This window comes from Callospermophilus lateralis, chromosome X, assembly GCF_048772815.1.
Source record: "Callospermophilus lateralis isolate mCalLat2 chromosome X, mCalLat2.hap1, whole genome shotgun sequence".
NCBI classification, from domain to species: Eukaryota; Metazoa; Chordata; class Mammalia; order Rodentia; family Sciuridae; genus Callospermophilus; species Callospermophilus lateralis.
The window spans coordinates 41,403,305-41,427,503 of record NC_135325.1 but is presented as its reverse complement, the minus strand read 5'-3'; the positions used below and the strand labels follow the sequence as shown (position 1 = coordinate 41,427,503).

The following is a 24,199-nucleotide window of genomic DNA, read 5'->3' as shown; positions in this document are numbered from 1 at the left end:
CTATTTTGTTTCATTTTAACACGATCATATATGCATGGAATATAATTTGATCCATTTGATTGCCCATGATTCCTCTTTCCCGTCCCTCCTTCCTCTGACTCGTTGCCATCCTCTATTCTACTGGCCTTCCATCTATTTTTTAAAAATTAGTGCTTTATAGCCATACTTAAAATCAAATTTCATTGGGGCATATTCATATATGTAATTGTTTATATCTATATGCTGTATGTGTGAGAGAGGTGTTTTGAAATCACACAGTATTATCACATGAATGTCTGAGTCTTAATGGTGAGTATATTCTGTTTCATATAAGGAAGTGCACTAATATTTGAGACATAAATATTTATAATCATGATATATTCTTGTGGGATAGTTATTTTTACCATATGTAGTGACCTTCTTTGTATCTTCTGATTAATTTTGGTTTGAAGTCTGTTTTGTTATACATGAGAGGAGCTGTTCCTTCTTGGATTTTGTCTATATTTGAATGGTATATATATTCATATCATTTTACATTCAGACTCTCAATCCTTTATCTGAAAGACTCTCAATCTCTATCTGTTGTAAATAACATATAGTTGGATTTTGTTTTCTAATGAGCTCTGCTATGGTACATCTTTTAACTGGAGAGTTCTGTTTACAGTGCTATTACAGAGTGAAGATTTTTTTCTTACCACTTTAAATAAGTTATAATGTTTAATTTATACTTGATTTTTTTTATTAAGCTACTCTTCTAATGAGATTCATTCATTCACTGCCTCTGATGTTTGCTCTACATTTTACCGCCCTCAAATGTTTAAGTATTTTCTAGCAGTGCTGGATTAGTAGTCAAGAATTCTTTTAGTTAGTGCTTACCTTGGAATGTATTTATTTCATCTTAAATTTTGAATATTATCTTTGCTGGATATGTCAGTATTATTTGAAATTATTATCTTTTAGTGCTTGTTATACACTATCACATGCCCTCCTAGTTTTTAAAGTGTGCTACCTCTAATGTGACCTTCCATCTTTTCCTTGTGGATTTTAAAATTCTATTCTGGTTCTGTATATTAAGTATTTTAATTGTAATATATCTTGGAGATAATTTTTTTTTAATCTTGTCTGTTTGGATTCTAAATGCATCCTACATTTGGATTTCTATCTCACTCCCAAGGTATAATTTTTTGTGTGACCTACATTTTTATTATTTTAAAAAATATTGGTCTTGGGGATTGAACCAAGGATGGTTGGTTATGCTAATCACATGCTCTACTACTAAGCTATGTCCTCAAACTCTCTTCAACATTTTCTTTTTAAAATTAAATATATATATATATATATATATACACACACACATACACATATTATTTTTAGATTTATATGTTAGTAGAGTGTATTTTGACACATTATACATACAGTGGAGTATAATTTATTCTATTAGGATTCCATTGTTGTAGTTCTACATGACATGGGGATTCACTAGTTGTATATTCATATATGAATATAGGAACATTATGTTTAATTCATTCTACTGTCTTTGCTCTTCCCATCTCTCCTCCCTTCCCTTCATTTCCCTTTATCTAATTCAAAGATAATATTATATTATTATATTATAATAATTATATTATTCCTTCCCCTCTCCTTATTGATTGTTAGCACAACCACATCAGAGAGATTAGTTTTTTGGGATTGGCTTACTTAGATGTTTCACTTAGCATGATAGTTGACAGTTCCGTCCGTTTACTGGTGAATGCCATAATTTCATTCTTCTTTATGAAACAGTAATATTCTATTGTGTATATCTACCACATTTACTTTACTATTCATCTTTTGAAAGACAATAACATTGATTCTACAGTTATGCTATTGTGAATTGAGAAGCTATAAAAACACTGATGTGGCCACATCATTGTAAAATGCAGATTTTAAACTGTTTAGGGTATATACTGAGGAGAGGGATAACAGGGCCAAATAGTTGTTTCATTCCAAGTTTTGGGAGGAATCTATATACTATTTCCAGAGTATATTGCACCAATTTGCAGTCACACCAGCAATGTATGAGTGAACATTTTTCCCCACATCCTTGCTAATATTTTGTGTTACTTGCATTCTTGAGAATTGTCATTCTGACTGGACTAAGATGGAATCTCTGTGTAGTTTTAATTTGCACTTCTCCAATTTCTATAAATGTTGAACAATTTTGACATATTTGTTGACTATTCATATTTATTCTCCTGAGAAGTGCTTGTTTGTTTCCTTTGTTAATTGATTAGGTTTGTTGTTGTTGTTGCTTGCTGTAAAGCTTTTCAAGTTCTTTATATATCCTGGAGATTAAGGTTCTAACTGAGGTATAGGTGGCAAAGATTTTTTCCCATTCTGTATGCTATCTCTGCACATTCTTTATAATTTTCTTTGCAGTGGATAAGCTTTCCAGTTTGATTCCATCCCATTTGTTGATTCTTAATTTTACTTCTTGCACTGTAGTTTGGGATCTACTTTTTCTTCTGTTAGGTGCAGGGTCTCTGATCTAATGTTTAGGTCCTTAATCCACTTTGAGTTGAGTTTTGAGCATGGTGAGAGATGGGGGTTCAATTTTATTTTGCTACATATGGATTTCCAGTTTTCCCAGCACCATTTATTTAAGAGGTTATCTTTTCTCCAGTGTATGTTTCTGGCACCTTTGACTAGTATGAGATAACTGTTTTTAGGAAGAGATGCAATTTCTTTCTGTACAAGGATATTGTGCACTGCACCTTACAGTTTAGTAAGCCAGTGTCTTTGATCTCTAAATTCTTCATACCCATTCACATGTCAGTCCTCCCCAAAATGTGTGTTTCTTTAATTCCCTTGCCACTTTGCTGCATTCATGGAGGGACAGTTCTAACTTGTGACTCTAGCTATTTCTGCAGTTATGAGGCTGGGGATTTCTTCCTTATTTTATTATATTTGATATTCTGAGTACCTGATATGATTTAAGTTCAACACTCAGTTCCAGTTAAATTGCCCATAATTTTTGTTCATTCATCCACCTTGCTGAGAAGCTGCCTGTTTGTTTTTCTTGATTTCTTGCCATGCAGTAGTCAGGTAAACAAACTTTCTATTCGACCATCCCCAGGATCTCTAGCCAAAGTATTTCTTAGCAAGAAAAATTAATCAGGAGACATCACAATACCAGATTTAAAGTACACTACAGAGATATAGTAAAACAATGTGGCATGGTATTGGCACCAAACAGACATGAATACCAATGGAACAGAAAAAAAAAAGACCCTGAGACATACTCATATCAATACAGTTATCTCCTACTAGACAAATGCACCATAAACATACATTGAAGAAAAGGTAGCCTCTTCAACAAATGCTGCTGGAAATTTATATGTAGTACAATGAAATTAAATCCCTATCTCTCACCATGCACAAAAATCAACTAAAGTTGATCAAGGACCTAGGCATTAGATTAGAGATCCCACACCTACCAGAAGAAAATGTAGGCCCAACTCTCCATCATGTGGGCTTAGGAACCAGCTTTCTACATAAGAGTCCTAAAGTGTAAGATGTTAAATCAGAATCAATAAATGGGATGGTATCAAACAAAAAGCTTCTTCAAAGCAAAGTAAACAATCAAGAACAGGAAGAAAGAGCATATGGAATGGGAGAAAATCTTTGCTACCTGCACCTCAAATATAGCATTTATTTCCCATATATACAAAAACTCAAAAAATTTAATACCATAAAATTTCTTCTTATATTATCACAATGAAAAGTATTTGCACTCCCTAAATTTATACCTTGCTGACTTTTTCTATGCTAATCATTTTTTGATTTGGTCTCTTAATTTTGTCCCATATTTCTGAAATATTCCAGTCATGGTCTCTAATCACCTTTTCTTTATTGATGACTCTATTTTAAGGATCATATATCCTGTTGCAAAGAGATGAAAATCTCTCTTAAATGTGGTCTAATTTCTTGGAGATTATTTTAATTTTATTTATCACATTTTTATTTCTAGAATTTATGTTATGTTTTCAGAATCTATTTTTACTGAAATGTTTCTTTGCTTCTTATATTTTTTCTCTTAGTTCATTTCTTAGACCATCATTTAGTTCATTGGACATTTCACCTGTTAACTTTCTAAAATTTGTATTTTACATTTCCTTCACTGTAATGTCAAAGGGATTAATTGGTGAAGTTTTGTAAGATATTGAGAATGTCTTTTTCCTTTCCTTTATCATATTACATGGATTTTTGTTCATCTTCTGAAATGATTATTATATTATACTGTTACACAATTGAATTATTGGTGATATACTTCCTATTTACTAAGATCCCCAGGTTTGGCAAATATCTAAACATCACTACTATCATTCAATGTGAACCCACTTCAGTACCAAGTATTCACCACTGCTTTGAGTGGAGCTACAAATCCATAGTAAATTCAATCACTTTGGGGAAAAAAGGGCCTGTATTAATAAACCTAAAAAAATTACAGAAAATGTTTCTCTCAAGTCCTCAAATTCAATAAAAAATGAAAGTAATATTATTCAGTAGGTTAATAAATTAGGTGTTTTGTGATGTTTTTAGTGGTGCATTAGAGTCATACATAATATTGGGTTCACTTTGGCACAATCATATATGCATAGATTATAATTTGCTCCATTTCAGTCCCTAATACTTTCTCTTGCCATTCTCTCTTTTCTCCTCTTTTCCCCTACTTGTATCCTACTGGTCTTTCTTATATTAATTTATTGTTTTACAAAAAAGTTGAAATCACTGTGGTATATTCATTCATGAACATACCATAAAAATGTCAACTTTATTCCACAGTTCCTCGATTTCCCCTTCAATCTCCTTTCTTTACATCACTTATTGTCTTTCTATTTTTGTGGGTTCCACCCTACTTTTATCCCTAACTCTGTTCTTGTTTTTATATATGAGAGAAAACATTTGACTTACTGTATCTGGCTTATTTCACTTAAAATGATTTTCCCCACTTTTATTCATTTACCACCAAAGCTAATACTTTTATATTTCTTTATGACTGAGTAAACTTTATTTTGAAAACATATCTCATTTTCTTTAGCTGTTCATCTTTTGACAGGCACCAGATCTAGTTCCATAACTTGATTATTGTGAATTCTACCACTATGTGGTAGTATCACTGTACTATACTGTTTTCACTCTTTTGCATAAAGATCAAGGGTTGGATAGATGGGTCATATGGTATTTTCATTCAGTAATTTGATAAATCCCATACTGCTTTCTAAAGTAGATGTACTCACTTGTAGTTCCATCGAAATGCATTAATCTGTATTTCCCCCAACATCCTTGTTAGCATTTATTATTTCTATTCATGATGATTGCCATTCTACCTGGAATGAAATGGAATTTCAATGCAATTTTTATTTTATTTTTCTTACTGATAAAAACATTGAACTTCTCAAATGTATTTGTTGGTCATTCTTTTTCTTTAATTCTTTTGCCAATTTATGTACCCTGGGGGTAAGTTTTTTTTTATATACACTGGATATTAATCTGTCAGAGGAGCAGCTGGAAAATACTTTGTCCGATTCTTTAGATTCTGATTTTATGCTCTTAATTATTTTCTTTACTGTGCAGAATCTTCTTCATTTGAGGTCATCCCACATTGATTTTTGGTGTTATATCTTGATGTTTAGAGGTCTTGTTAAGGAGTCATAGTCTTGTGACTCTGCCAATATGTTGCAGTGTAGAGCCTGTTTTCTTCAAGAAATTGTAAATTCTATGATCTCATTTCTATGTCTTTGTTCCATTTTTACTTGACTTTTGTGTAGGGTGACAAAGACTTAGTTTTATTATTCTACATATATATATCCACTTTTCCCAGTACAAATCATTTAAAATGCTTTTTTTTATTCAATCTATTTATTACACCTTTTTTCAGTATCAAAGTACTAAAAATGTGGGTTTGTCTCTGTCTTCCCTTCCATTATCTTCATGCCTACTGATCTTTCTGCTATTATAATTTTTAAAAATATAATGTTTTATGGATGTGCATGATGGTGAGATTCACTGTGGTATCTTCATATATGTACATAGGAAAGTTAGGTCACATTCACTTTACTGTATTTTTCTATTCCATTCCACCTCCCTTCCCTTCATTCTTTTTTATCTCTATTCTACTATCTTTCTTCTATTCTTTTCTTTTAATCCACCATTCCCGTTATTTTATATTAGTTTCCAAATATCAGAGAAAACTTTTGACTTTGGGGGACTGACTTATTTCACTTAGAATGATAGTCTTCTTAATTTCTTTCTTTGGTGTTCTACAGTTTTTACTGTAGAGGTCTTTCAACTAATTTGCAAGTACTTTTTGAAGTTATTGTGAAGGATATAATTTTTCTGAGCAAAATTATTATTGCAGTATAGGAAATATATTGTTTTGTGGATGTTGATATTTTATCCTACTACATTGTTAAAAATTGTTATGAACTTTGGAAGTCTTATGGCACAATTTTTAAAAATTTTCTAGATATAGTGTCACATTGCTAATAAACTTATTATTTGACTACTTTCTTAAAAATCTGTTTAAATTTCTTGACTGATTAGGGGACCAGAATTTGAAGAACTCTACTGAATAAGAGTGGTGAGAGTGGTTAGTCTTGTCTTATTTCTGATTTAGGGCAAATGCTTTCAATTATTTTTGTTTGTTTTGTTTTGTTTTGCTATTTTAATATGTTGTTGGTTTTCAGTTTGTCCTATTTTGTCTTTGTAATGGTGAAGTAAGTTTTTTCTATTCCTAGTTTATCCAGGTTTTTTTTTAACATAAATGGGCACTGGATATTGTCAAAGGCCTTTTCTGTATCTATTGAGATGATCATATAATTTTTGCCCATAATGCTATCTATATGGTGAATTAAATTTATTTGTTTGCATATGTTGAAACAACTTTTCACACAGGGATAAAACCGCTTGATCATTGTGTCAACTCTTTCTTTTTTAAATTGATGCATTATAGCTATATATAATACCGAGGTTCATTTTGACATGATTGAATATGTCTGGGAAATAATGTGCTCCAATTTTGTTCCCAGTACATCCCCTTATGCTTTTTCCTCTCCTCTTCCATCATCCCCCTATTCTCCTTTCTCTTCTCTATTGGAGATTATATTTATTATTATTCTTATAATTAGGCATTTTAATGCATGTACATGGCATAATTTTGTCAATTTCATTTCGCTATTCCTCTTTTCCAAACCATCCTCCAATGTCTTCAATCCACTTCTTCTAATACATTGATATCTTTTTCATATTCATGGGATTTCTTCTCTTTTTTTTCATAATTTTGTCTATTTTAAGATGAGCTGCTATAAACACCAATGCAACCATATCATAATTGCATGATGATTTTACCTTTTGGGGAAAATTCCAAGGAGTAGAATAGCTGAGTCATATGGTGATTTTATTTTTGTCTTTGTGGGGGATCTTCCAACTCCTTTCCAGAGTGGTTCTACTAATTTGCTGTCCCATCAGCAATGAATGAGTATACCTTATCCCCTATGCCCTCATGAGCATTTGTTATTTATATTCTTGATAATTGTCCTTCTGACTGGATTGACATGAAATCTCAATATAGTTTGTATTTGCATTTCCCTAATTGCCATTGATGTTGAATATATTTTCACATATTTCTTAGTCATTCATATTCCTACTTTTGATACATGTATATGTAGTTCTGTTGCCATTTATTAATTGGATTATTTTGGGGGATTTTGGTGCTACTTTTCTGTGTTCTTTATATGTTAGGTGTTAGTTCTCTGGCATCTGTGGCCTGCATGGGGAGGGAATAAGTAACCCTCTGAGGTGTGGGATGGCTCAAAATAAAAGGGTGAAAAAGTAATATCAAAAAATAAAGCAAAATTAAGGAAAACATTTTTAAACCAGGGGCTTGATAGGTGGAAAAATCCTGATCAGTCTGATCCTAACAAAGGAAAAGCCTATGAATGCTTCATTTATACTGAAACACACCAAAGGAATTTATTTGAGGAGGGGTTCTTCAAGGTAAATAAAAAGCAAGAGGTTGTGTTGAAGTTGGCCTGATTGGGGACTTATCACTTGCACAGGAATTCTTCTACCTCCAGGCAGCTTGTGCTTCAAGGCTAGTTGGGGCACTGGTATCTCTCTCTACCTCTAGTGAGTTGCATTTGAAACTAGGGCTATCGGAGCCAATAAATTTCATAGTATCACAGAATTCTCTTTCAGCAGGATTTTTGCCAAGGCACTGAAGTAGTCTCAGATCAGTAAGATAATACCAAGAGTTCTCTGAGGTGTTCACCATAGCTTAGAAATGGCTCAGATACTCCCACAGTTAATTTTTAGCTTCCCACATCTCCCGCATTGTTTTTTAAGTACAAGTGATATGTTATTACTTGAAGTTCCTGGATTTCGTCTCTGAGGATATGGCAACTAAAACATTGAAAAGAATTAGTTGCAAACACATAATTCCAAAAATATACCATGTGGGATGCTTCAATACATTCCTATGATTAAAGCCTTTTAAAACATGAAGTATTTGTATAACCAGAGGTACAGGAACCATGAGGACACTACTGCATTTCTGGGCATCCTTGAATTGTTGAAGTAACTCCATAAGATCCAGGCTGTTATTATTATCATGCCAAATGCCTATTAGATGATTTTTTTTTACCTTTTCCCAATATCATTTGAAAGCTTTATATTTGGCTGAAGTAACACAGACATATTTGTAACAAGCATGGCATCTTAGATTAAATTTGAGAGTGGCAAGTTCATTTCCAGTATTAATTACAGTAGCTTCCATAGCATTTAATTCAGTCTCAACTCTTTCATCAATACTTACATGATTTTACTGGGTTGGAGAATTATTTTCAGCCAAATTCTAAGAAAATGAGAAGTATGAATGCTTTTAGATACAGCTACAGGAGCTGTGTCTGTAGAGGCTATAAAAGAAAATAAAGCTATTTCAAGAAACAGAAAAAGAAGGAGCTCTTCCAAATTCATTCTATGAGGCCAACATCACCCTGATCCCAAAACCAGACAAAGACACTTCAAAGAAAGAAAACTACAGATCAATATCTCTAATGAACTTGGATGCAAAAATTCTCAATAAAATTCTGGCGAATCGAATACAAAAGCATATCAAAAAACTTGTGCACCATGATCAAGTAGGATTCATCCCTGGGATGCAGGGCTGGTTCAATATACGGAAATCAATAAATGCTATTCACCACATCATTAGACTTAAAGACAAGAACCATATGATCATCTTGATAGATGCAGAAAAAGCATTTGACAAAGTACAGCATCCCTTTATGTTCAAAACACTAGAAAAACTAGGGATAACAGGAACTTACCTCAACATTGTAAAAGCTATATATGCTAAACCTCAGGCTAGCATCATCCTAAACAGAGAGGCATTCCCTCTAAAATCTGGAACAAGACAGGGATGCCCTCTATCACCACTTCTATTCAATTTAGTTCTTGAAGTACTAGCCAGAGCAATTAGACAGACAAAAGAAATTAAAGGCATAAAAATAGGAAAAGAAGAACTTAAATTATCACTATTGGTTGGTTGGTTTTGTTTTTTGTTTGTTTTTAACAACTAGGCAGCAGCAGGCAGTTTCTGTTTGATTCACTGTTAAAATATCTCTTTCTGGAGTTTTATCTCCAGGAAGGCTGAGAAGTTTTTTCTAAAAGACACCTCCAGAGTTTTAGCTCTTCCCTCCTCTTTCCCCTGTCCACTCTCAGAAAACAAAGACTGGAGGTGAGAAGGGGAGGGGCTAGAAGTAAAGAAGGAGGCTGAAGATTCATAGTTAACATTTTGTAGTCTTTAAAATTTTGTAGTCTTTAAAATCAGAAATTGAGTTAGAACCCAAACATTTTACACTATGACAAGGTGGATGAAGACAATTTCTTAACCATAAGATAAATCCTCCCACAGGGATTTTGTCCAGACTGTCAATGAAGAACAAACACTTACCAAATTTCTCTCCATTCCTGTGCTATGTTCTCTGCAGGCAAATAAGCTGTGGTGGAAGGCAGGCAGGCAGACTGGTACCCTCTGACATCATTCTTAAAGCTAGCAATTGGAGACTCTGTCGACCATATCACACTATCTCAATCTGAATCCAAACAAGTTGTATCCAAGTCCACATTCTTTCTGCATTTATAATCCTGCACTTGGGTATATTAGCTGAATTACAGCCAGCATCCAACTCTCTGCCAAGTCTTTACCAAATATGCAAATCAAGTGATCCCTTCTTAAAGAAACAAAGAAAAAATTTAATAATAGATTCTAAAAGGGGAATCAACTGGGTCTTCTTCATTCTAAGCACATAATAACTGTTTAGAGTTTGAATTCCCTGTTCTTAACATCAAACTATCTTAAAGATACCTCTCTCCACTCTCTCTTTCTCTTTAGTTTGACTAGTATCTGTTTTTCTTGAGGGAGCACCGAAGCACCAACCTGACATTTTTCTTTCTGAATTCCAATGGAGTATCCCTGTTCCAGGCACCAATGGTCACCTCTGTCCTGCATGGGGAGAGAATAAGTAGCCCTCGGAAGTGTGAGCTGGCTGGAAAATTATTAAAAACAAATAATACAAAAAACATTGAAAACTTTTTTTAAAGCAGGTTAAAGTTGAATATGCAAAAATAAATTATATTTTATATACTACCAATGAAAACTCTAAGCACAAAATTAAGACAGTTCTATTCACAGTAGTGTCAGAAAGATAAAGTAGGAATAAGAAAAGAAATCCAAGAGCTTTACTTCAAACCTTTCCTGAAAGAACTTAAAATGCTAAATAAATGGAAAAGAATCCTATGATGATAAACAAGGTGAATTGATATTAAGGTCACAATATTTCTCAAATTCTGGTAGAGTTTGTGTGATCCTTATCAAAATTCTACATGGAATTTTCTTTTTAAAACTTATACAATTCACTAAAAAATTAATAAGCAAATGTAATCAGATGACCTGCATTAGCCAAAACAGTTTGACAACATACAAGAAAAATTTATACAGCAAAAGCAATCAACAAAATCTGGTATTAGCATAAGGTTAGATATAAAAATAAATGGAATAGATTTAAAAGCACAAAAATAAATTCCTACATTTATGTACATTTTATTTGATACTCTTTTAATCAATAAATAATAGTGGTTTACATTTATAAAATATAGTATAATATTTGACACATAATTTTGTAGATAATTTCAGGTGGACACATATGCAAACTCAGAAAGTGGAATAATTAAATCAAGCTAATTAAGAAATTCATTATCTTGTCTATCTTTTTATGCTGAGGCATTTGAAACCACTAATTTATTTTGAAATATATATTTTGTTGACTTTAGTCACTTACTGTACAATACACTCAAAACTTATTATTTCTGTCTGACTGGATTATTTTGTGTTTGATCATCAACTCTTCATTCTGTCTCATCTTCCCCAGCATATGATAATTAGAATTGTACTCTGTACTTCTATGAGTATAACTGTATTAGAATCCAATTATTAAAAAAATGATAATGCAGGATTTCTTTTTCTGTGCTTGTCTTGTTTCACTTAGCATGTCTCCTAGGTTCATTCATACTATTGCAGATGACAGAATTTCCTTCATTTTAAAGAATGAATACTATTCATTTGTATGTGCATACTACATTTCTCCCCAATTTTCTGATAAGGGATATTTAAAATAATTTCATTGCTTAGCTACTGTGAATAATATTTCAATGAGCATGGAAATGCATAAGTAATTTTAACATTGATTACTTTTGTTATACTCTCTGCCATGGGATTATTGCATCATATTGTATTTATTTTGTATTAGTTATTTTTATTTATATGTAACACTAGAATTCATTTTCACATAATTATAAAAGCATAGGATATAATTTTCTCTAATTCTTTCTGCAGCACTTTCCCTTTCCCTCAACTCCTCCCTCTCCATATTCCATTCCCTTCACTATTTTTAATTTTTTTTTGAGATAACTTCATACAGTTTTTTTCCAAAATGACAGCACTAATTTACATTCCAACCAACAGAATATAAGAGTACCCTTCTCTCTACATTCTCACACTTATTATTTTCATGTTTTTGATAATATCTGTTCTAACTGGTGTGATGTATTAATGTGAATTCCCTAATAATTAGTGATGCAAAATATTTTTTCTTGAACCTCATGGTCATTTGTATGTATCCTTATGGAAAATGTCTACTTAGGTTTTTGACCATTTTCAAACAGGCTTTCTTGTCATGGAGTTGTTTGACCTACATATTTTAGATATTGAACCATTTTCAGATATGTGGTTAAGAAATATTTCTCACACTCTGTAAATTGTCTCTTTACTTAGCTAATTATTTCCATTGTTGTGCTGAAGTGCCTTAGTTGGATGTAATCCCTTCATCTATTTTTTGTTTTATTGCCTGTCCTTTTGGGATTATATCCAAAACCAAAAATAAACAAACAAAAAAGATAATTTCACAGAGCAATGTTGTGGAGAATTTTTCTGTGATTTCTTCTAGTAATTTTACATTACTATATGTGTGTGTGTGTGTGTGTGTGTGTGTGTGTGTGTATTGAATTTATTGTTTGACAACTGTATATCCAGTTGGCCCAACAATATCTATTGAAAAGACTTTTTCCCATTTTGTATTATTGGCAATTTTTTTTCAAAAATCAAATGATCATAAATTGACCATTAACTTGTGACTCTACATTCTGTTCCATTCTTCAATATTTACGTTTTTATACCAGTGGCTTGCTGTTTTTATTACAATCATTTAGAATACATTGGAATTGTGGGATGTGATTCTTCCAGCACTTTTTTCTTTTTATTCAAGATTTATTTGGAACATTGGGTTCTTTTATGGTATCATAGAAATTTAAGAATTTTTTTCTATTTATGTGAAAAAATGGAATTTGATTCATGATGGACATTTTATTTTCACTTTACTTAATATAGACTTTTTTACAATGTTAATTCCTACAATTCATTAATACAAAATATATTTCCATCTGTGTTTTCGTGAATTTTGTTCATAAATGTTCCATCATATGCATGTCTTTCATGTCCTTGATTGTTTAGTTCTATTGTAAGTGGTAGTATTTTCTTAATTTCCTTTTTTAATATTTATTGCTTTATGTGGTACTGAGGATCGAACTCAGTGCCCCATGAGTGGTACTGATTTTTGTATGTTGATTTTTTTAACCTGCAACTGTCCTGAATTCACTTATCAGTTTTAATATTTTTTGATTGAACCTTTAGTTTTCTATATAAGGTTTTGTTGTCAACAAACACACAATACCAAATTTTATTTTATTTTTTGGTTTCTTTTATTTCTTATTCTTGCTTAATTATTCTGTTTAAACTTTCATTATGATTAAAAAAATAATGAGAGTCTAAATTCTTTAATATTATTTCCTCATATGCTTTTGTTCTCAACCTTCAATTTCAGTAATTTCAGTTAGCAAGGCGAATTATCTTTTTTCAAAATATTTTTAGTTGTCAACAGACCTTTATTTTATTTAGTTATATGTGGTACTGAAAATCGAATCCAGTGCCACACATATGGTAGTCAAGTGCTCTACCATGAGCTACAACCTCAGCCCATGGCTAATTATATCAAGGACAGGCCATAATTCTTGCCAGTCTTCTTTATTATTTTATTAGTGACTTATACATGATATTGGAGCTCACTTTGATGTAATCATGAAACTATGGAATATGGGGAGGCATCCAGCACCTCATTAGGGGGTTCTTTCTGCTCAGGAGGATGTAACTAACCTAAGAAATTAAAGTCTAGATAATTAGTGAAGAACAAAAGACAAAGTTGGATTTAGTTTTAAAGGAGGGAGTACCTGATAGGTCCAATCTACAGAGGAGTTAGAGCTAGACAATTAGAAAATGGCTCCTGTGGTTTATTTAAGGGGGTACATCAAAGGCAAGGATAAAATCTCAGTGATGGAGTCTTATTTCATGCTGTCTTGCAGTCAGCAAGTTGATTGGCATCTTGGTAGATCACACCCACCTCTGAGAGGCTGTATGGCTGGGTGGTTGTAGCAGGTCAACCCATCTCTAATGCTGTGTGGGTGGGACTGGGCAGAGTTGGAATAGGGCTCACAATGTGTCTGGGCAATCTTAGCCATAGGAAATGTCCACTGAAAATTCCCAGACATCATATTGTCCTATTCACTAGGCTGTGATGCTGATGTAGTCCACACACAGCCCATGGATGGCTCTCAAAATGGAATATACTTTGCTCCAATCAAGTGGGCAGTACTTCCCATTTCCCGTTCTTCCTCTATCCCCCTCTTTTCCTTCTTCTATTTATTTATAGTTTTTTTAAATTAATGTTTTATAGATACACATGAAGGTGAAATTCACTGTGATTTCTTCATATATGGACATAGGATAGTTTGGACAATTTCATTACCATTTCTCCCTTTCCACATTTCCCACCCCACTTTCTCTCTCCCCTTTCTCTATTACATTGATTCCCTATTTTCAAAAGGTTCCTGACCACTTTATTTTCTCCTTAGTGTTTATTATTTATTTTTATTTTGTTATATATAACAATAATTTTGACATAATTACAAAAGCATGGAATATAATTTGTTCTAATTCAGCCCCTAGCACTTTTCCCTCTCCTTCCTCCCCCCACTCTCCTATTTCTAATCTTTCTGAAATATACATAATTTTTAAAATTAGTGTCTCATGGATACACTTGGTGTAGAGATTCACTGTGGTATTTCACTTAGCATGATGTTCTTCAGTTCTCTTCATTTACCAGCAAATGAATATTTCAATTTTATTTAAGTCTGAGTAAAACTCATATATATAAATATGTATATATATATATATATATATATATATATATATATGAAAATGTGATTGTCCATATATCACATATATGTGATATATATTGTGTGTGTATATATATATATATATATATATATATATATATATATATATGATATATAGATGCATCACATATATATCACACATAAATATATAAGTCATATCACATTTTCTATATCAATTCATCTGTTGATGGGCATCTGGACAAGTTCCATAACTTGGTTCTTGTGAATTGTGGTGCTATGAATATTGATGTTACTGTAACAATATACTAGTCTGATTTTAGTTCTTCTGGACAAATGCTGAGGAGTGGGATAGCTGGGTCATATGGTAGTTCCACTCCTTATTTTTGATATATAAAACTATACAAAATCGCATCCTCAAGAACATACATAAAGAGGATATTTAATGTGGTTTATTCCTATATGTACATAGGAAATGTAGGTAAGATTCATTCCACTATTCTTCCCTTTCCCTTTCCCTCCTTCCTCCCCTACAATTCCTTTTATGTGCTGCACTGATGTCTTTTCTATTTTCTTGGACTCCCCCACTTTTTCTTTGTATTTTCTTCCCCTTTTTTTGATGTAACTTTCACATGTCAGAGAAAACATTAAAATATTGACTTTCTGGGATTGCCTTATTTCACTTGGCATGATATTCTCCAGTTCCATCCATTTACCAGAACACACAATATTTTCATTCCTATTTATGATTGAATAATACTCCATTATGTGTGTGTGTGTGTGTGTGTGTGATTTTTTTTATCCATTCATCTGTTGATAGGCACCTAGATAGGTTTCATAGCTTAGCTACTGTGAATTGTGCTGCTATAAACATTGATGTGTCTGCATCCACGCAGTATGCCAATTTTGGAAATTTTAGATATACATGGAGGAGTGGAATATTTGAGTTATATGTTGGTTCCATTACTAGTTTTATTAGCCATTTCTAAAATTCTTTATAGAGTGATTGCACTAATTTGCAGTCCCATCAACAATGTAAGAATGTACATTTTTCCACAGCTCGCCATTATTTATTATTGTTTTTTTCCTACTTCACCTCCAATGTAACACATTATATTGCTTATTTATTTTTACTAGCAATTAATTTATTTATTGTAATTAGGTATGTATTACAGCAGAATGCATTTTGATTCATTGTACACAATAGCAGCACAACTTTTTATTTCTCTGCTTGTACATGATGTAGCATTTCATCATATGTGCAATCATACATGTACCAAGGGTAATGATGTCCATCTCATTCCACCATCTTTCCTGCCCCCATGCCACCTCTTCACCCCTCCTTCCCCTTTTCCCCATCAAGGTTGCCCCATTTTTTCCATGCCCCTCCATTATGGATCAGCATCCACTCATCAGAGACAATATTTGGCCTTTGGTTTTTTTAGCATTGGCTTACTTTCCTTAACACAATATTCTCCAACTCCATCCATTTGCCTGCAAATACCATAATTTTATTCTCTTTTAATGGTGAGTAACATTCCATTGGGTATATATACCACAATTTCTTTATTCATTCATCTATTAAAGGGCATCTAAATTGGTTCCACAGTTTAGCTATTGTGAATTGAGCTGCTATAAACACTGATATGGCTGCATTATAATAGTATGCTGATTTTAAGTCCTTTAGGTATGAACTGAGGAGTGGGATAGCTGGGTCAAATGGTTGTTCCATTCCAAGTTTTTAAGCAATCTCCACACTGCTTTCCAGATTAGTTACACCAATTTGCAGACCCACCAGCAATGTATGATTTTGAGTTTTCCCGCACATCTTCGCTAACATTTATTGTTGTCTGCATTCTTTTTAAAAATATATTTATTTGTTTATTTTTATATGGTGCTGGGGCTTGAACCCAAGGTCTCACACATGAGAGGCAAGTGTTCTACCACTGAGCTACAACCCCAGCCCTGTTGTCTGCATTCTTGATAATTGCCATTCTGACTGGCATGAAATGAAATATTAGAGTAGTTTTGATTTGTATTTCTCTAATTACTAGAGATGTTGAACATTTTTTCATATATCTGTTGATCAAATGTATATCTTCTTCTGGAAGTATCTGTTCATCTTTTTAGCCTATTTATTGATTGAGTTATTTGTTTCTTGTTTGGTGTTAAGTTTTTTGAGTTATTTATATATCCTGGAGATTAGTTCTCTGTCTGACATGTGTGTGGCAAAAATGTGTTCCCAAAATGTAGGATCTCTCTTTACCATTCTCATCCACCATTCTCACTAGAGTGAGATGAAATCTCAACGTAGCTTTTCTTTTCTGCTTTTTTTATAGTCACAATTCCTTTACTTTATTTATTTATTTTTATGTGGTGCTAGAATCAAACTTAGTGGCTCATACATGCTAGGCAAGTGTTCTACCACTGAGCTACAACCCCAGCCCCTCAATGTAGTTTTGATCTGAATTTCCCTGATTGCTAGAGATGTTGAAATATATATATATATATATATTTCATTTGTATGTCTTCTTTTGAGAAGTGTCTGTTTAGTTTTATTGCTATTTATTAATTGGCCTATTTATTATCTGGTGTTAAGTTTTTTGAGTTCTTTATATATTCTGGATATTAATGCCCTGTCTGGCAAAGATCTCACATTATGTAGGCTCTCGCTTTACACTCTTAATTGTTTCCTTTGCTGTGAAGAACCTTTTTAATTTGGTGCCATCACACTTAGTAATATTGGGTGTTATTTCTTGCTCTTCAAGAGTCTTATTAAGGGAGCTGGGGTTGTGGCTCAGTGGTGGAGCATTGATCTAGCATGTGCAAGGTACTAGGTTCTATCCTCAGCACCACATAAAAAAAATAAAAAAGAGTCTTATTAAGGATGTTGGTGCATATGCTAATACCTTGGGGTGTTGATCTTACATTTTATTATACCTGTAGAAAAATTCTGTTGTAATTCCTAGGTCTTTGATCCACTTTTAGTTGACTTTTGTGCAGGGTGAGAGATATGGGTTGAGTTTCTTTCTTCTACATATTGATAGCCAGTTTTCCTGGCACCTTTTGTTACAAAATATTTTACCCATGTATATTTCTAGCACTGTTGTCAAGTATCAAAAAGTGTCTAGGGCTATTTCTCCCTGTGTGCTCTATTCTATTTCATTGACTTCGTGTTTGTTTTGGTGCCAGTGCCATGCTGTTTTTATTACTATGGCTGTGTAGTACAAATTTAGGTATGGTATTGTAATGCCTCCAGAATTACTCTTCTTGCATTGGCTATTCTGGGTCACTTAGTCTTCCAAATAAATTTTAGAACTCATTTTTCCAGTTCTATAATGAATGTCATTGATATAAATATTTTTAATTTTTAATGTTTATTTTTAATTGTAGTTGGACACATTATCTTTATTTCATTCTTATGTGGTGCTGAGGATCCAACCCAGGGCCTCACACATGCTAGGCGAGCACATTACCACTGAGCCACAACCCCAGCCCCGCCATTGGTATTTTGATGAGGATTTCATTTAATCTATACAGCCCTATTAGTAGTATGGCCATTTTTGACAATATTAATTCTGCCTATCAAAGAACATGGGGGTGTCTTTTCATCTTTTAAGACCTTATACAATTTTCTTCTAGAGTGTTCTGGAGTTTTCACTGTAGAAATATTTCACCTCCTTGGTTAGATTTATTCCCAAGGTGTTTTTTATTTGGTTGGTAGGTTGTTGTTGTTTTTTTAATTTGAGATTATTGTGAATGGGAGAGTTTTCTTGATTTTTTTCTCAACAGATTCATTGTTGGAATATAGAAAAATTGATTTATGAATGCTGATCTTGTACCCTGTTACTTTGATAAAAAATTTTTACCCCCTCTAGAAGTCTTCTGGTTGAGTTTTTGGGTCTTCTTAATATGCTATCATGTCACCAGGAAAGATAATTCTACCTCTTCTGCATATTTTAATTAATTTTACTTTCTTGGTTCATTGTTTTGGCTAAAGTTTCAAGAACAAAATTGAATTAGAGGGGTGAAAATGAATATCTTTTTTTGTTCCCAATTTTAGAAAAAATGCTTTTAATTTTTCTTCATTCACTGTGTTGTTGACCTGTGGTTTGTCATATATACTCTCTGCATTGTTGAAATAAGTTTCTTCTATCTTTAGTTTCCCCAGTCTTTTAAACATAAATGGATGCTGAAATTTGTAGAATACTTTTTTTGCATATATTGAGATAATCATGAAATTCTGATCCTTAACTCTATTTATTTGTCCATCAGGAATTTCTGTCTTTGACATGTCTTTGGTTTTGGTATCAGGGAGATACTGGCTTCATAGAGTGAATTTGGCAGTTTTCCCTCCCTTTATATTTTTCTGATATTTTCTGTCTTTGATGTGTCTTTGGTTTTGGTATCAGGGAGATACTGGCTTCATAGAGTGAATTTGGCAGTTGTTCCTCCCTTTATATTTCATGGAATAATTTGAGCGGGATTGGCATTTGTTCTTTCTAAAGATTTGATAGAACTCCTACTGATCTTTGGCATTTCTTTATTGAAAGGCTTTCAATTGCTGCTTCAATTTTATTTCTTGATATTGGCCTATTTCAGTTTTCTTTATCCTTATGGCTCAACTTTGTAGGTCATTTGCATCCAGAAATTTGTCAATATCTTCTACTTTATTGAAATATAATTTTTTTACAATAGTTTCTAAACATCCTCTGGACTTAATGTGTGTCTGTGGTGATATTTCCTTTTTCTTCACATTTTTTTTTTATTTTGGTTAGTTTAGCTAAGGAAGTATCAATGTTGTTTATCTTTTCAAAGAACCAACACTTTGTTTTATTGATCCTTTGTATAATTTTCCATTGCAATTTTATTTATTTAGGCTCCAATATTAATTATTTTCTTCCCCTGGCTTCTCCTGTCAGCCAGATCTATCCCAGTGTGATACCTCTCAGAAGTTCAAACTTCACTCTGTGCCTGCATTTTCCTGGACATGGAGCGCGGCTTTTGGGAACTGGCACCTTATTGTTTTGATTCCCTCCGCTAGCCCCTCTTCCTAGAGCTGGCAAAACAGGTTTTGTTTTTGCCACTGGTGGGAGGGAGGAGTTGGGGGTCAGGTGCCTTTGCCTTTCCCCCACGCCTCTACTCTCACTCACTCTGTTAATCATGCCCCCGGAAATCGGGGGAGAGATTTTATGTGATTTCCCCGCTGTATGGAAGATGGTCTTAGTGTCACAGACCTGTTCTATCACTGAATGAGCTGCGATCATTCAAAAACTGGCGATGGTGACGTCAGCTCTCCAAGATGGTGGCCGCTGGCTTCCTCGGTGGTCTGACTGGTGTGGAGGACAGAACTGGACCACTTCCTTCCCCTGTCTCAAACCCAGAATTCAGCACTGAGCACAGTGAGGGCACAGCCGGCAGGAGCCCTCAGAATCAGCAGCGCCGTATCTCTGCGTTGCTAGCTCGCTGTTTCCCAGCGCGCGCCGCAGTTTCTAGCAGCGGGGCGAGCCGCTAAATAAGCAGCTTGAATCTCCGGGCGGACAAATCGCTTGCAGTTGAGCCCCGGTAACCGATTCTTGGGCAATGGAAATCCTTCCTCTAGGTTTTGGTGCACCCCAATTTTGCTAGAAATTCCTAACCAGATAGCTTTTGGCCGTTCTAACTCGTCATTCACCAGCGCAGTGACGCGGTACACGGGGGTGATGCACTCCATTCACCACCATCTTCCGAGTCCCCTGTGTGGTTTATTCTTATGCTGGTTTTCATGTTTAGTCTTTATATCATTTGCATTAAATATTCCATTTTTGTAGTGAAATCTTGGTGGTTATGAATTCTTTTAGTTTTTATTTATTATGGAATGTTTTTATTTCATCTTCAATTCTGATGGGTAATTTTGTTGAATAAAGTAATCCTGATTGACACCTATTTTCTTTCAGGGTTTGGTATACATTGTTCCAAGCCCTCCTGACTTTGAGGGTCTAGGTTGAGAATTAGTTGAAATCCTAATTGGTTTACCTCTAAATATAACCTGCCATTTTCTCCTGTTGCTTTTGAAATTATATCCTTATTCTGTATTTCAGACATTTTCATCTTTCTTTCAAGGATTCCAGAATTGAACGAAGTTGAATAGTTTTCTCCAACTCTTCCCACCCCTTGTAGAGGGGTGATGTGGTCAAAGTGAAACAATTTTTCTTGCCCGCTAATGTGGCTTTTCTTAGTTATGTTGTCCAAACAGGTTTCTCAGCCTCTTTTAATTGTAGATATATTAACAAATATTCTTATCCATGAACACTTGCTGCATGCGTTTTCTTGAGAAGCACTGAAGCTGGAGAATTCTATTCTCCCATCTTGTGAAATTACCATTTCTACTGTTCTTGCAATTTTTGATACAGGTTCCAAGACAATTCAATGAAAAAATAATAATCTTAAACCTAAATGATACTACGAAAACTAGATATTCAGATGCTAAGAATAAAGTTGGACCCCTACCTCAAAGCATATGCAAAACCTTATTTAAACTGAATCAGATGTCCAAATGTAAAGGGTAAAACTTTAAAATATTTAGAAAAACACATGAGTTAATCTTTTAGCCTTGAGTTAGTAAGAGCTAGGAATAACCAAAATAGGAAATCAATAGAGATAAAAAAACAGATTAGTGCTTGATAAGAGTTTGGGTAGTACAGAAATGGTAATTAGTAAGAAGTTATTTGGGGGATGAATATCTTAGGATATGGTAATGATTGCATCATACTCTAAGTTTTTTGACAATTATTGAGTTCTATATTTGAAAGTGAAATCTTAGTTTATGTAAATTATTCTGCAGTATAGATTCATAATACAAATGACTAATGCAAATTGATATTACAAAACATTCACAAATGAATGGAAAATCTGAGAATACATTACATATCTGGGAAAACATGAGCTTACCCTAGCATTTACTCTGATTTTTTTGAAAATACCAGAGGGTACAATTTAGAAATAGTATACCGAGAAGACCCTTGTGCTCTCATTCACATTTTATTTATGAGTTCAGTTATGAGACAACATTTTATTAACAAAGTAACTTTGAACATGTTTTCCTACTTCTCTCTTCAGTCATCTTATCAGTAGATATAGTTAATATTGCTCCTATCATGAATTTTCTGTGATACTTCATTAATTTACTACACATAAACTCCCTACATGTGTCATCAGCAGATGGCAACCCAAATTATGCTATAGCTATTATTCTCATTATTGACCAAATGAAGGGTGAAATAAGTTTTCTAAAACAAGTTGACTACTCAAGTTTTCCCTGTTTGTTTTCTTTAGGTGTCTTCAATGCCCTTGGTTTGCCTGTGACTCAGTGTCCACTGGGTTTGAATGCCAAAGGACTTCCTGTAGGCATCCAGGTTGTGGCTGGACCCTTTAATGATCATCTTACCCTGGCTGTGGCTCAGTACTTGGAGAAAAGTTTTGGTGGCTGGGTATGTCCTGGAAAAGTTTAGCAGGATATTTTCCAAGGTCAGAGTGTGTGTGCACATGCACATACACATTCACATATGTGCATGCATGCACATTTCTATTGGTTGCATGAAATCAAGCACCAGCAAGCATGTAGATTGAAAATATTTGGAGAATATTTTTCTTTCTATTTTTATTTCCTGCATTAACTTTTGTTTGCATAATAATGGTAGTACTTGATTTCCACTTTACTGGATAAGGTGTACATGTAAATGAATAAGTGCAATAAAGTTTAAAAGATGATGTGATGGTGTCTAATTTGTGTGCAGTGTGAAAATTAAAGGAAGGAATTTATTCTAATGAAAGTATCTTATGAACCTTCATGGAGGAGATGGTGCTTAAGCTGGGAAGTGAATGACAGTTATGTGCTTTCCAGGAAGGCTGTGGATTAAGGGAATTATAGTTGGAATGAACTATAATAAAAATGGCAGAGCATTAGATTTTCCTGAGTGTTTGTGCATCATAAGTTGGTTAAGACTGGTTTGGAACCAAAGAAGATTATAGAAGCAATTAAACAAACAAACAAACAAACAAACAAAAAAGAACCTCCAAAGTCACTGAAAAAAATTATGATTTTTGTCCCTAAGAAGGTCTAGAATCAATTGAACCTCAGAAAAATAATCATGGTCCATAGATTTTTGTTTAAAATACATTTTCCCATAAAAGAAAACAGCTTTTCTTGGAAAGAAAGTTGTTTCCAGAAATAAGACAGTGAAACTATAAGAAGAATCAGTGAACTTGAAGACAGGCTATTTAAAAAATGTATGAAGGAAATAAAAGAAGGAAATACATATGAATGAGCCTATGAGATCTAGATACAGCATAAAGAGAGCAATATGCAAGCAATATGCAATCTAGATACAGCATCAAGAGAGCAATATGCAAGCATTCAATCAATAGTAGAGAATGATAAAGAAATAGAAAGTTTATTAATGAAACAATAGCAGTAAAAATTCTAAACCTGAAGAAAGATATAAATACCCAGGTATAAAAGGCCAAAGGCCAACAATCAGAGTCTACTTAAAATAACTCCACAATATATAATAGTCAAACACTCAAAAACAAAGAGATGATCTTGAAAGAAGCAAGAGAATAAGAGCAATAAAATATAGGATATTCTTGAACAAAATGGCTGGCTATCAATGCCTGGCATGCTTCCTTCCACAACAAAGGACAAAACAAGGGAAACAAATAGCAATTTCACCACAGTGTTTGAGAATCAGAATACAATGGTATGTGGCAAACATGTTGCTGAGCACAGATATATGTAAAATCAATTATAAACCAAGTATTAATTCATCAGTGGGGAAAGGAGAAATATGAGAGCCCAAGGAGTCACCACTTCTATCCCAGATAACAAAGTCACTTACTATTGGAAAACTGTGTGATCTTCACAGTCCTTGAGCCCATTTTTTGGAACTTCTGGGCTACAACACTGCAACATGCCCCCTGAAAAAGAGCCTCACCTATGTTATGCCCCATCTCAACAGGCTTTAGATGCATGGACCCATCTTGATAACCCAGCCTACCTGGGAAATTGTGATTAGGTGGACAGCTACTCCCAGCAACTCCACTGATCCTGCCATAAAAATAAAAAAGAGACCTCATCAACTGTTTAGTTAGATTTTTGTAACTAAAGTTTAAAAACCTGAAAAAAAAAAACAACATAGAGAAAGAGAAGTCTATTTTTTGCCCATGATTTCAGAGGTCTCAGTCCATAGATAGACAATTCCAATACTCTGAACCTTAGGTCATGAACATCATGGCAGAAAGACAGCAGCTCAACACCTGACAATAAGGAAGCAGAGAGAGACCTCGCCACCGGGGACAAATTATAAACATTGAAGTATATGGTTACCTACCTGTCCTC

At 33.7% G+C, this 24,199-nt stretch overlaps 1 protein-coding gene across 2 annotated transcripts in view; it reads left to right on the top strand.

Moving 5' to 3' along the window:
• Faah2 (fatty acid amide hydrolase 2) overlaps nt 1–22,361 on the top strand; it is a 144,719-nt gene extending 122,358 nt beyond the window's left edge. For both annotated transcript variants that reach the window (XM_077107303.1, XM_077107302.1), the window contains exon 11: nt 22,138–22,361. In XM_077107303.1, coding sequence (XP_076963418.1) covers nt 22,138–22,313 — 176 coding nt within the window. In that variant the 3' untranslated portion in view covers nt 22,314–22,361. The remainder of the gene's footprint in view (nt 1–22,137) is intronic.
• Nucleotides 22,362–24,199: the final 1,838 nt, after the last annotated feature.